General features: G+C 44.7%; 1 protein-coding gene across 2 annotated transcripts in view; it reads right to left on the bottom strand.

Annotated features, from left to right (window-relative positions):
• Positions 1 to 955: 955 nt before the first annotated feature.
• SMARCC1 (SWI/SNF related, matrix associated, actin dependent regulator of chromatin subfamily c member 1) overlaps positions 956 to 15,145 on the bottom strand; it is an 85,610-nt gene continuing 71,420 nt past the window's right edge. The window contains exons 28-29 of one of the 2 annotated variants that reach the window (XM_030492924.1): positions 4,600 to 4,776; positions 956 to 2,985 (exon numbers count right to left, since the gene is read on the bottom strand). In XM_030492924.1, the coding sequence (XP_030348784.1) occupies positions 2,900 to 2,985; positions 4,600 to 4,776 (263 nt within the window). In that variant the 3' untranslated portion in view covers positions 956 to 2,899. The remainder of the gene's footprint in view (positions 2,986 to 4,599; positions 4,777 to 15,145) is intronic. The other variant, XM_030492932.1, reaches the window with a different exon arrangement.

Below are 15,145 nucleotides of genomic sequence, written 5' to 3'. Positions count from 1 at the left end.
GATGCAATCACAAGGGACAAGCCTTGCCGAAGGCATCTGGAGGGCCAAGTCTGAGCTCCTCACCTTCCCACCTGGCCCCAACACCAGAGCAGCATTATTGAGCCCACCAAGGGAGCATATAGCAGAGGACCACAGCCCCAGGGACCTCTCGTTATCAGCCAGAAAGGGTTCCCCAACTGGGGATGTGGCTTTCGTGGGATGTCCTGGGCACGGGGACACATTTCCACCCCTGTGCTTTTCCTTCTTCAGCTTCAGGGAATTAGGGACTGTGGGCATTACACGTGGGATGCTTGGGAAGGAGCACCATTAGCACACTTCCTTGGAGGAAAAGGCTCTTACGTGAAGTAGCAGCAGCATTTAGGATATAATCCTGATTGGATTCCTGGTTCCAGTTTAACCAAAAAGGCAAAATATCCTGGCAGCTTCTGGAGCCCTGCAGGAGAGGACAAAAGATCTGAACAGGCATCTGAATTAAACAATTAACAGTGAAGCTCGTATGGGAATAGAGGAACAGTGGGATCCTGCTAGGTCAGCGCACCCAGCCCTCCTCTATTAAAATCTGCCACTTCAGAGCTCTTCTTTCAAGTGTGTGATTCAACTGGGAACACGAGCCTGAGCGATTGTCCAAAGCACAACAGTGGGGAACGCAGGAATCAAACAGAAATAATCCCATTAGGCCTCGAATGCCGTTTTACTTCATCCACATTCATTAAGCTTTTTAAATCTGAAATACCATTTTCCAAAGCGGGGGATTGCCAAGCACATTGCAAAAGGCCTTTGCATGCCTGCACTGCTTTGGTGTCTCCAACCTTGCAGAGTAACAAGATCAGGCTTTGTGTTTACTCCATTGTAGTCAAAATGCAGCCCCAAAATAAACCCGTATCATATTAACAATTCTCGGCTCATCCACAACACACATGGAGGGAAAAAAAGACTCCAGACATAGTGGCACAAGCTTTGTACAAAAACCACGTTTTTTTCTTTATTTCACAAAATTGGGTGGCTGTGTTGCAGGAATAAAACCGGCCCTATATATAGGATCAGATGAAAAAGTCAGCACATGTATTGTTTATACAGGAACACAACAGTGTCAAGAATTCAGGTACTCTGTAGGATCATCACTAGTACAGTAAAAAATAGTCTCCACCTGGATCCTTTATATTTGAACTTGATCACGCTAAAAACAACCTGAGGTTATTCTAAACTGGACTACGGTCTGAACCAGAAAATCCCATGCTCACCCCAAAGACCCTGGAGGGAAAGGTAACGTTGGGGCTGAATTTCCTTTGTGGGAGGTGGAAGGCAGGCAGGCCCTGACCGTTCTCTGCTAGGCACTGTGGATTCTTAGAGCTTGACAGTGGAAAGCATCATTCCTATGCGCTGGAAGTAACAAGGCTGCAGACGATTGTCTGAGCACGCAGCCCAGAACGGGTTAATCCGCACTCATGCTCTCTCAGGACCTGGGAAGTTCAACCGTTAGCGCTGATGAGTAGATCACCTGAGTGCTCTTCAAAAGAAATCCTTTTGTTTTTAATGGTATAGGTGGTTCTGTAGGTTTGGGATTATTTGGGAGCTCTCCCTCCAGTCAAGCCTCCGGCCACCACCTTGAACTCGGTTGCTGAAAGCCACCCTTTAAACAAGCAAGCAGACTCCAGACTTTTGGCAAGGAAACCTGGCAAATGCTCTTACACCAGGAAGAGAGCAGAGAACCCAAACCACAGTGGGTAAAGGATTTTTTGCAGTCACTAATGATGAGCAAACAGGCAGCTGTGGCAGTCTGGAGGTCTGTGCGTGATGGTCTCAACAAGTGCTCCTAGATTTGCCTGCTGAAGCTGTTCCCTCACACCCTCAACCCCTGAGACCATGGAAGCTCAGTGAGCGGAAGGTGATGTGCGAGTTGTCCTGAAGACATGAACCACGGTCGCTGACTCTGCCCACCTCAGCTGTCCACAGGAGGTAGTTCTGGCATTTGCATCCCAGCCATCCCAACCCAATCCCAAATGCTAGCACTTCTTCGCTATCTACGTTATTTTTTTTTCTTTTTTTTTATTTTGTTCATTTTAAAAAGTAAAAAGTATATGCTCCAAAAAGAGGGACTAAAAATCATGGGTTTATTCCTCAGTTGGCTACCGTACCAAACTACTCAGAGGTTCAACTACCACCTTCAAAGGCAAAAGAAAGGTAAAAACTGGAGCAAGAAAACTCCTACCATCGAGTGGTTTTATTCCAATTGATTCACTCCTGGCTTCATTTGCACTGGATCAATATTTTCTTTAATAAGTTAGCAAGGCAGCCCCAGGACTCGGCTACTGTCCTTAATGATCAGATATCTGTAATGAACACGGTGGCATTCCTGCACCTTCTGTGCTACAGCATGCCCTTATTTTCCTTCTCTGCTTGAAACACTGGTTTGGCGTCCAACCTTGATGCTTTGCTCTACCCGGAGAACCCAAAACATTAGATCACAGGTGGAATGGGCACATGCTACATCCTAAAGCTCAGCTAATGCCTCCACTGTGCAAGCTTGGTTCTTTTTTACCCTCCCCAGGAGAACCCAAAGCTCAAAACACCAAGATGAAAGAAACCAGAGTTGAGCACGCCCTGAAAGGCAAGCAGACCAAAGCATAAAGTACTTCCCACCAGCAACATGGAGGCACTACTGGCATCTTTGACCTAAAGCTTTCCCAAAGCAATGCGGAGTACTGCCAGGTTACGAGTGATCGTAGTGGTAGGCAGATGCTGTGTATAATGTGCTTGTATCTGTGTATGTATATGCACACATACACGACCGGGGCACGCCAATGGGAGGTGAAAACCTCCCAGGGGAACAGGAGGTAACTGAGGAATTCATTTTTGGTCACCACTATGTTGCTGTAGAAGTTCCTTCTTCCTTGACTGCTTAGGGAGCAGCTGAGGCCGGCGGGGCTCCTGCTGGAGGTGGAGTCACCCCTTCTGCTGGTGGAGGCGGCTGTGCTGGAGGAGGATCTGTGGGAGAACAGCAGAGAGTGAGCAAGACACCAGGAGAAGCTGAACATGGAAAAGGAACCCAGTGCCAACACCCAGGTGTCTATGTACCACGGGAGATGTGGCTGTCGGAGGAAAAAGCAACAAGGACTGTCCCCAGAAATGGCCATGACTACAGTTTCCCAAGGAAAGCTTCCCAAGGAAGCTTCACTGCACGTTGTATTGTGCTTTTCAACCTCTAAGCACTGCGTGGACTCTGTGAAAGAGGGAAAATAACCTCCCATTTTTTACAGAAAAGATGACAGCTCAGTAGCTGGCAAAGTTCACATCAAGCAACTTTCAGCTGGAATTAGCATTTCTCATCTCCCACCTCTGTGCTCGAGCCTTTAGATTATGGCTCTTTTCTTTTAAAATAGATGGAACAATAGACTTTATATAAACAGAGCCTGCTCTTAAGCTTTGAGTAGTGTATGTAGGTTAAAGTAGAGGAATCCACAGATGCAGCAAGTAGGAGGAAAGAAATGAAGGATACAAAAGGCCAGCTTTCATGCACAGATAGGAGATGTTAATGGAACATGACTGACTTGTTCAGTAGGGGAGGAAAAAAGAGAAATTAAGATAAGGGAAGAGAGCAAGCAGGAATGTAACCTGACGTAAGATATTCCCGGAGGTAGAGGCTCAGAAAAAGGGAAGGAAAACTAAGTAAAGCTACAGCACCAAAAGAATAAGGAGCAATGTTTGAACAAAAATAGCATCAGAAGGGAGTATCTCATGCTTATGCTGGTTAACACCAATGAGTCAGTACTCCTCAGCAACTCCCTTCAGCTGAGGCTAAAACGGGATGGCTTTTCCCAATTATTTTTTGGGAGAGGCACTACAAGCCATCACAATTTTTGCCTGTTCGGTGACAGTTGTGCTGAGGAACATTTCTGGGGTTAAGGCTGCTGTGCTGAAGCAAACCAGCAGCTTGTCCCAGGCTGCAAGTAATACAGACAAATATATTGAGGAACTCATAGCAGAGCATCCTACACCAGCTTCTCTTTTGCTGGCTCTGGCCAAATTCTCACACTCATTCAAGTAACACCCACACAGGAGCTACTGCTTTTTTTGGCTGGCATAAATCAACTTCAGTTTTGGAGGTGTAGGTATTTATACTGTGTAAGGAACATTCCCAATATACCTTTTGCTTCTTCCTAACTAGGATTTCCTCCTTCTAATATCACAGTGCCAAGTTTTCAGTAAGGAATTGTTGAACTCAATTGTATTCTCGCCTCCACTACGTAAGGATTTAGATATTATTAATTCCTGAACCTCTACTGTGCATTCTCCCAGAGTAAGTCAGGAGCAATTTTTGATGATGACCACAGAGCTTACTGTCATTATAAATAAAATAAGGGATGCTATAAATAAAATAAAGGACAATGAAATATGTTTGAATGCCTAGAGGGAAGACAAGCACTTAAAGCTTCAAGCACACCTCTGGCACCAGTCTTCGGCTTCCAACATGCACAGATCCTATTATTCCTGCAGCAGATAAAGGGGTTTCAGCTGCAATGAGTTTTCCAGCAAAAGGCAAGCGACAGAAAAAGCCACACCAGGCATATTCAAAACATTTTCTGCTGGACATCAACTTACACATGCCATTCGGAGCTGCAAGAGGAACACGAGGTCCAATTAGATTTCCTGTCATTGGTGACATGCCAGGTGGGGGGGGACCACTGCCAGCTGGATGGATGTTGGCTGCCACACTTGGCATCATCCGGCCTGGCATGGGCTGCCCGGGTATCATCGAACTGGGCCCTGGCATCTGACCTGCAAGAGCAGTGAAGAGACATGATGTGAAACTCATGGGAGTGACTGGAGGAGAAAAACAGAATCTAGTTTTCTCTGAGAAGTAAGGAAAAAGTCTTCTGTATGACAGCCAACTCCATACATGCTCCAAACACCTTTCTGTCCTCCCGCAAATCCACACTGCCTTCAGGAAGAGCCCCCTCAGGACCTTGTAATCTCAAACATCAAAAAGCAAGTGGGAGGTAACACAGTCAAACCCCAGCATTTTAAGAAAACCCCCACTAAAAAGGCATTTGGTAACAATCTAAAGAGGGATTTGTTTCCACAACAAATTACACTAGAAACAAATTACACTAGAATAACAAGGCATCAAAGTAAGAACATGCGATAAAACAGAGCAGCCACAAAGCTTAATGGATTAATTTAATGGGGGAACTGAAATCATACAGTTAAAAGTTTGACTGTAGAGAAATTTCCACTCTTAAAAACACTATTTTAATGCAAGGGAGGGTTCCAGTAAGTCTTCCTTACGTATCAGCTCTGTAAGAGATCTTTTATGTTTCAGCTGCATAAAGGAACTGTTAGCATCACCTAGCTTCAGATACCTCCAACTTGCTTATTATTAATTGCTTTAAAACCTCATTTTAAGAGATTATTTTGCATAATCCAATTACGTTTACTTTTACACACTCACATAAAGGTACAGTATTTTAGTTAGAAAAGCAGCTATTAGGCATGGATTGCAAAGGCTTCTTTCAGGAGAGCTCGTTCCACCCCAAACCTCAGGCGATTATGTGAAGTAAAATATGGTGACAGAACCCTCAACAAAAAAAAAGGCTCTGAACATACATAAAAAGCATAACACCCACACCAGTGTTTAAAGCCAAGAAAGTCAGACCTTGGATTTGTGTCCAAATCAATACTTCAGCAAAAACACTATTAACTCTTAAGCTCAGCTTTGGAACAAGAGCTTTGAGTAGTATTTTATTAGTATCTGTTATTTCCATTTTATAGGATGTGAGGAAATTGCACCAGCTCATAAGCTACTGCCTGAAATGGGTGGGTTACAGATCTTAGCCAGCATCCTCCAGTCAGAGGCAGGACCACATGGGCCCACGAGCAAGTTCACACAGCCACAGCGGACAGGAGACAAAGCAAAGTCTTCACTTTGTCTAAGAGGAAATGGTGGGCTATAGATGAACGGTTGAGAATGTGTGATCTAGAAGAGTAATAATTTGCACTTTAAAATAACCCTGGTGATCAAAAGCTAACCCTGTTCCTGCAGAGCTGTCACTGCGTAACGCCTGTTACAGACACCTCTGCCCGAGGGCCATGACCCAGGCTCTCAGAGGTGAAGTTCACCAGCCATTCCAAATCCTTCTCCATCTCCATCAGAAAGCTAAAGGGACCACTGAAGAACAGTCCAAGCATGCAGGAATACCTGCTGAATAACAGTTAAAAAGAGATAAAAACACAACAGAGATAAACTCGCTCCACTTCCCTGATGTTTGGTGCCTTCGCTAACCACGTAAGTCTGCCCTGCTCAACCACATCCTTCCGGAATATCACAGAATCCAAGAACAGAAGGGACCTTAAAGCCCATCCATTTCCAACCCCCTGCCATGGGCAGGGACACCTTCCACTAGACCAGGCTGCTCCAAGCCCCGTCCAACCTGGCCTTGAACACTGCCAGGGATGGGGCAGCCACAGCTTCTCTGGGCAACCTGTGCCAGGGCCTCACCACCCTCACAGGGAAGAACTTCTGCCTCAGATCTCATCTAAATCTCCCCTCTGTCAGTTTAAAGTCATTCCCCCTTGTCCTGTCCCTACCTGCCCTTGTCCAAAGGCCCTCTTCAGCTTTCTTGCTGTCCTCTTTAGGCACTGGAAGCTGCTCTAAGGTGTCCCTGAAGCCTTCTCTTCTCCAGGCTCATCAAGTCCAGCTCTCTCAGCCTGTCTCCATAGCAGAGGTGCTCCAGCCCTCGGAGCATCTTCATGGCCTCCTCTGGACTTGCTCCAACAGGCCCACATCCTTCTTATGCTGGTGGCCTTAGAGCTGGATGCAGTACTCTGGACATAAGGGAGTACGTGCTTCTGAAACCAGTGCCATTAAGCAGTGCAAAAGAATCCAACACACCACAGCCCGCTGGCTTCATACAGTCCTGGCAGATACTGAACAATCTTAAATTCACAGGAACTGTGAAGCACCAAACCATGAAAACAATATTGGAGCTCGTGGTTATACAAGCAAGAGGTCCGTGTGCCAACCTGACGCTGCCTGATCACAGGAGCAATTCCAGCATACCTGCAAGCAGCAGACACGAAGCTCTACAGAAACCACTGGATTTCTCAAACATTTACAAAGGAAAGGCAAATTTATCACTGGACACATTTCATCACTGATCAGTGGCCTGCAGCACACATCATGGCATTTCCATCACTACGTATTACAGAGTGGCGGCAGCAGCCAACCAGAAAAGCTGTGTACATCTGAGCTTTTAATCCCCTCCTCTGTTGCCACTATTAACAAAATATTTTCTGCTTTGGTAATGGTGAATAGGTGGCTTTGAAGAAGTCCCTTGGAATCCTTACACCTCCAGTCAACAGCTGAAAGAAGAAACAAAAGGTGGGACGTACCCTAAAATTATGTGGCATGCCTTTGTGGGTAACACAATGTGACAAGTCTGGTACTCAAGAGCTCCAGTGACTAGTTTTCCTTTTACACACAAGTTGAGCTGGATGTTCCTCAGTGTGGCTCATTTGCCACACCATCTTCAGAAGCAGCAGGCTCTAAGGGGACTGAAGTGTTATCTCTGTCACTCTTACTACCCCCCCTTCACTGAAAAATCTGTCTTCTTGACGATCTCCTCAGCAAAGCCTTCTCTTCTCCAGGCTGATCAAGCTCAGTTCCCTCGGCCTCTCCATGGGGAAACTGCTCAGGCCCTTGGAGCATCTTTGGTGGCCCTCTGAGCTCAATCCACTTTGAGCGATGCTTTTCTTACACTGGGCAACCTGATCTTCCAGATGTTGTCTAACAACTAGTGAGCAGTGTGGCGGATAATCACATCCTTCAATCTGTTGCCTGTGCTCCTGTTCGTACAGCCTGGGATGCTGCCAGTCTCTGCCTCCTCACACTCTGCTTGCTGCCCACCAGGACCCACAGGACCTTTTCTGAAGAGCTGCTGCTTGGAGTTAGTCCTCCCAGGAACAGGACTTTGCCTTTGTCCTTGCTGAATCTCACAAGGCTTCTGTCAGCCCATTCCCCCAAGCCTGCCTCAGCCCTCCTGAACAGCAGCCCTGCCCTCAAGCGTATCAACGGATAATACACAGATAACGGAAGATTTAAGCAGATGCGGCATGAATTTACCGCTGCTGGCATCTGTGCATCTGTTTTGGTCCAGCTCACTGCGAGATGAGGACTGGGCAGAAAGGGCATGGCAGGCAACATGAGAACACTGTCATCGAAACTAACGGCCAGGCATGGGCTGAGACTTAAAGACATAGTGATTTATTAGTACTAGAAGTGGGTCGACAGCCACAGGACCACTTGTGTTGAGACACAAAATGCTGGTGGGTTTGCAAACAGCCCCAAACTGCCTATCTGCAGACTCTTTGTAATCAGTTCTGTGCTAGTGCTGAGCTTCCAACATAAGCATGGCAGGTAGACAAGCAAGCAGCTCTTTTCCACCCCACGAAGCTACCTATGTGCAGAAACAAGCCCGGGGGTACATATGGTCTCAGCCTGAAGATCAGCTCTGAAGCACAGCCTGTTAGAGTATGCAGCTGCACAATGGCAGCTGGTAAAGCTCCAGAATTTGGGATTTTCCCCTGATTTACAGGAGACAGCTGTAGGAACTCCAGACATGCCCGCTGTTACATGATGACCTGTGGGACTACAGTCACAGCATATGAAACAGCAGCTTGAATTTCAGTTGCTGGAAGTTCTGGGTGAAATATTAAAAACAAACATGAAAAAAATCCTGTATCATCAACAATCTCAATCTATAAAGAAGAAAAGGGGGATAATATGGCCACTTCGGTAACTGATTTTTTTCCCTTATGAAACATCCTGACAACTTCAACTCAAAGTAGTTACTTTCCAGGAAAAATTTATATTCTTCTGCTCCATCTACCTGTGTGAGAAGTCCTCCAAGAGTAGCTTGTACATTCAGAAGCTGCTTTTGCAAATCTAGTCTCTTCGAGTCCAGAACAGACCACCACTGCACACTGGTTTTGTCTCATAGGCAAGCAGGGAATTTGAGGATCTGCCTCACTGTACTGACAGGCTGTGTATTCCTGGTCAGTTTAAAGTCTTCTATTTAACAGAGAAGTAGACTCAGTGTAGGGACTTGGACATGCAACTAATGCCAATCAGGGTACTTGGGAGAAAGTCTGTATGGGGGAAGAAATGACAGCTTATACCTCTTATTATCTTAGACATGCCATGGGGAAAAGCAAATAGGAAACCTTTAGTTTCCTTGAATACAGAATTAAAGGTGACCACCACAATTCCTAATGCTACAGGTTTAAAAACCTGCTTTCACAGAACTTAGTTGCACCGTGGAACTTGCCAACACAAATTGCAGAGGATACGTCTATTGGTGGCTCTGAACACATTAGTTATAAGCAACCCCTAAGCACCAGCGTCAAAACGCTCAAGGAACTTGACTGTGGAAGCCTTGATTTGCATTTACCCCATTTCTTACAGTCTTCAGGAAGCATTTGCAATCTATCAGGTCAACAGCAGTGATGCGAACCTCTGGGCTGACCCAGGATACACACACACTTGAGACCTACTTGTGAAAAGTCAAGTTTGCTGGAGAGCAGAGCAACAGAGCTGGCGTTCCAAGATTTAGCATTAGAAACTTGTGTCCATATCTAGCTTAGCTCACACAAGCGAGATGAGCACTGCTTCCTCATATGTCCTCATCCTCACACTCCTCCCACGTTTTGATTCCAATGTTTACTCTGAAAGGGTACTGCACTAGAAGAGCAGCCACTTGGTACATCAAGACAACATTATTATGCTCTTAAGAACTCTGCTTGAGTAGGTCTTTTATTTTTCATATGGAAAAACTCCAATGTTTTTCAACCCCCCAAAAAACCGAAATGATTGCAGCTACAAGCATGCGGAAGCAAAGGCAAGCAAGCAGAAGCAGATACTGGGCAACTCAAACTGCTGGGGGCAGAAAGGTGGCAAGGGCTGAATCATGCCAAAACAAGAAACTGGAGACAAAACATAGCCCAAAGACACTGAGGGCTTCATAGCAAAAAGAGAAGATATTCACAGCTATGAGGGTATCGTTCACTGGCAAAATTAAGGTTGATTGGGGAATAAAAATGTAAAAACTGGAACAACACAGCTGTGTTTCAGAAGACCAGGAAAGCCAGGAACTGTCAAATTCCCAGCCTGGGAACTGCCGCTTGACAGGAGCCTCAACCTCTCCGTAATTTGGCCATCCTCCCTCTAACACCACATGCCTACAAGATTGTCTCTGCATTAATGAAGTGATTAATATTAAAAAACCTCTTCTGAAACACCTGAAGCTGGATCAGCTTTACTACACACTGAGTGGCTTCACAGGAGGTCTTAAGCTTTAACATTGGGAAGTATTTCTTCAGTGAGAGAAAGGCTGTCAAACCTGCAGTAACACACAGATTCAAGAACGATGCTCTATATTCAAATCAAGTACAGTGAAGCTAAAGTCGCCATTAAAAAAGAAATTAAATCAACTTAAAAAAAAAAATAAACTTCCTCATAAATGCAAAGCGTGTCATGACTCCACATCTCGTAATGATGCTTGTTGTGAAGCATCTTGCTACCCAGACCAAGGAGTCTGTAGAGCTCTTCTCTCTTAAATCTTGGAGACTTAAAAATAAGCACTGCCATTTTTCTGAAGATGCCCATAAGCTGAGCAGCTCCTCTGTGTTTGAATGCAGGTTTGACTGCCCATTTTTTGCCTTCCTGGTATGGACTGCAACAATTTTATCTTAAAATTAGCTTGAAGAGGAACGATCCTATCACATACCAGAACGCCAAAATGCTGAAGTTGAGCAGTAATCAACCAATACCCAACTAAAGGGATTAAGCAAGGGGAAATTACTACCACCTCTATGGCAAAAATGAAGTCCTATTTCTATAGAGATCGTACAGTTTTTCATTTTACAAGAGATACTGCTTCAAGACAGCGGCTCTAGCATAAAATGTGGAAGTGTGACCTACATAAGGGGTGAGCTTAAAACCAGCAGACGCAGGAAGAGATAAAGCCAAAAGGTTCAATAAAACGAGATTTAGCAGACTAAAAAAAAATCCTTTACACGTTAGAGATGGTAGACATTCTCTAATGCATGCTCTGAAGCATTCCACTATTAGCAAATGCCAACTGCAGATTCAGATTACAGGGAAACGGATGAGGAACAGTTTTTAAAAGATCTCCAAGGTATTTATCTCTATTAAATAAGCCTCTACCTCTATTAAATCAGCTACTTGAGGGGCACTGGAGTGGTAAACAGTTTTAGTGTTTTTGTTTCACTGTAGCAGCCAATGGAGCATGATGCAGAAAGCTTGGAGCCTATTCAAGTCCTCCTGCACACCTCTCCTTATTTACTCTTCAAAGGGGAAATCTGCAAATGCAGCCAGTGCTACGTGAAGTGAGTCTCTCCTTTGGCCGCCAACCTTTTCAAGAGGAGCAAAGCAGGCTGTGCTCCAACCTTCCTCTGATCTCTGTAAGGAACACGTCTCGTTGAAATCTTGCTTTCCTACTACTGAATGAATTGTTTCACAGTCCTGATACAGGAACAAGCAGTTAGAATGGCTCCAGCGAATGCCTGCTAGCTTCTTGCAGCACTGTGGAGCTGCTCTGCAGTGATGTGCTCCTTCCCACTGGGAATGGTTTTTAGACGACCCGGAAATCTGTATTTCTCACCAACCTCCCAGACACATCTTTTCTGTCGGCACGTCCTCTCCACACACACACTGCAGCAGACAATCCCATAGCCAAGAACTGTGAATAATTAACCACAATAACTCATTTAGCATTGCATCTCGGGGGAGAAGCAGAATTTCCACTTCACTTGCATATTGCATTTCTGTCACTCACTCCCCTCTGGCGTGATTCACTGATGATGGAGGCATCGGTGTGCTCAAGTCAGGCACCTTCGAATGCAGAGGTGCACTGTGCTGGGCTTGCAGGGCCCTGACATCCACAACACCTCCCAGCTGAGGGCTCACTGTTATTTTTCTACAACAAAGCACATATGATGGAAGATACTTTGTCAAGAAGCTGCTCAGTGTGTCACAGCAGCAAGGACATCCGTTCTGCAGGGCAGCACCGGTAGCCTTCAAATATTAACGCTCTTCAATAATACATTTTGTAAGGAGTTAAGAGCTGCTCAAACTTACCCAGGAAGCTCTGCAATGTTAAGACGACCGTATGGTGCAAGTAACTAAAATATCATCCATCATCCTCAGCGGAACCTGTCCTGTGGTTGACTCTTATTTAGTATTCCAGCCCATAATGCCAATTGCCTGGCCAAGTTTTCATACAGTCAGGAACACACCAGAGAGCACCCAATGTGGCTTTAACGTTTCTGTATCACCAACCACCATAACCCCTTGCAACCCCCACAACTACACACGTATTACAGCACTGTGGATGAACACTGCAAACCCATTTACCACCCATATGACTCTGCTTTCCTTTTATCTGACTACTCCCTGCGTGTCTCCTGCCAGCAAGCTCATTACGTACGATGGATAAAAAGCAAGCACTGACAGTTCATGGAAAATATTTACCAAAAGAAGTGAACTCAAAATCCTTATTTGTACCAAAAAATCCTTGAATTGTGATTGGTCCAATAGGAAAGAGCATCCAGCAGCTCAATTTAAAACTGCAAGTTTTAAATAACAAGATTCACAACACTCACTTGAAAAAACACCAGCCCAAAATCACTTACAAAGCATTCTTCTGAATATTTCAACCACTGACAGAAAATTTATGCACAATATACTGGGGGAAAAGGTTATTAAAGTTACTCATCCAGCTGTAATGGAAAGTGTTTCCTTTCCTCCTTATGCCATTTCTGCTTTGGGTCTGAAATTATTTACTAGCTGAAAATCCCCTCTGAAGGGAAGAGTTAATTAATGACAGCTATCAATATATATCTGTCTCTTCCTTCAAAAATTTCAAGAAGTTCTCATATTACCATGAGTATCATTAGCACAAGGCACTTATTCACAGGATAATGAGACCAGTGCACAATGAGAAATCAATAACGCCCTGCATATGATACAACCAGCACCAAGACTGGTAACACAGGAAGAAATCAGGAATTTTATTTTCCACTATAATTACAAGGTTTAGCTTTTCACAGTGGAATTGGAATCCAATTTTATTTCTCTACTTTAAAAGTCTGCATTCCAGGGGAAAGGAGAAAACAAAATAAGCTCAGTCAGAATGAAGTTAAAGCAAAAATTGTGGGAAAGGAACTAGTAATGGGACTCGTTGAAATCAGTGCCCATGCCTGAGAATTGCTTCACACTTCTGGTCATAGAGTTGACCAGAATCTCATCACACCCAGATGCCAAAGGACAAGCTGAATGCAGACAGACTCAGACCACAGGCTTGCACTGGAGAAACAGGCACTCAGTTAAACTGTATGCCACAGCAAACAGGAATCAGAGCCCTATTTCTAGTTTTCAAACCCAAAACCTTAACCATCATGCTGCATTGCTTACTATGGCTAGCACAAAGGTAGTTAACTCAGAGCCAGAAAGAAAAGCCCTGGGAGGAGCACCAAAAGCTTCCAAGAAGCCTCTCTGGCTGTGTGTTATACACTGTCTAACATTTCTGCTTTATGTGGAATTCACCAACAGCTCTCCTCTGCAGAGGAGCTCTCCTGGCTGGTCCTGGTTTCCCTCTCACCAAACCTGGCCTCTGGCCTGATTGCGGCTCTTCAGTATGTCCCAGTGAATTCCACGGTCCAGCAGAACCTGACACGGCCACGCCTATGAAAAGCAGCTCACTGCAAAGACTTACCCTTGACTGGAGATGTTCTCCAGCTGTGTCCAGACTGACCCTCGACTGAAGACATCATCCCGCTGTTTCCAGAGACTGACATCTAAGCTAAAGAACATTTTTCTGGAAAATACTTCACTGTTAACTTTCAGTTAAGAGATGTGGTTTCACTGCTTCTGCCTCTGAATCCAGAAAAGCGGTAAGCAGGATTTTTTCCTTCCATTTGTAAGTGCCTTTTCATGTCCTTTCATCACTTTTATTTCCTACCATCTCTTTAGTTTTCATCAATCACCTTAAAGACATCTGACATAGCATTTTGTTCATGGTCTACTGAACCAACAGTTACACTTTTAGTCACTATTAAAGTCAGAAACCTGTTTGAAAACATCAGTGAGAACCAAGGTAAAGTCTGGAGTTAAAACCATGCAGCTGAACAGGAAATTGTGCAGGGTATTTCCATCTCCAGCTTCCCCTCGGGGCTGTGTTTTGGAAGGTTGCCCACTAGCACTTCTCAGTTACTACTAAGCTGTTTGGGGATTTGTCTCAAATGTAACTGAATGGGTCAGTTCTTCCTGCAGAGCTGTTAGACAAACCAGCAGGCAGCAACTTGTCTAAGCCTCCAGTAACATCTTTATTCCTGAAAGAAGAGTTACACTGCGGTATTCATAGAATCATTAAGGTTGGAAAAGACCTTTAAGATCATCAAATCCACCTGTAACCTAACACTGCCAAGTCCACCACTAAACCATGCCTCTAAGTGCCATCTCAGTGTAATTTGAATAGGGAAACAGGGTCGGAACAAAATAGTCTCCAAAATCATTGAGGAATAGTCTCTTCATCATTGAGGTTTCTTCAAATTGGCCACCTTAGGGACAGCAGGTTGTTATTGGATTGAAGCTGAGAACTCAGGTAAGGAAACTGAACCTTCTTACAAAAACATGTCAAGCTGTACACCAACAGTTCTGAAGCTGGAGCTTCATCTACAGGACTAAGAACAACAAAGAAGAGCCTTCAGATTTCATCTTTAAGTGTACCTCAGCCCTCCCTTGCAGGGTGAAATTCATCTCCTCATACACTCCAAATTTTGGCATCTCCACAAAGACTGCAGGAGACTCAAAGGCAGGCACACCTGGGAACACAAGTTCCCAGCGAGGGAACTTGCAGAAGTTCACCAGTTTGTTTCAAACGATCCCAAATTAGCAACTGAGCAGCAAAAATTGCTGTTGATCTATATATGTACAGGTCTGTCATGAAAGGACTGGCCTGCTAACGCTCCAAAGCATACGAGTCCAATAAACACACCACAATTGCCCGAAAAATGCGAAAGTAAGGAAAATACACAGAATACAATAGAAGTTCTGTAGTATTTATCACAG

The sequence above is a fragment of the Strigops habroptila genome, chromosome 1 (genome assembly GCF_004027225.2).
Source record: "Strigops habroptila isolate Jane chromosome 1, bStrHab1.2.pri, whole genome shotgun sequence".
In the NCBI taxonomy this organism is placed as follows: domain Eukaryota; kingdom Metazoa; phylum Chordata; class Aves; order Psittaciformes; family Psittacidae; genus Strigops; species Strigops habroptila.
The sequence above is the reverse complement of the archived record's forward strand: the minus strand, read 5'-3'. Positions and strand labels throughout refer to the sequence as shown.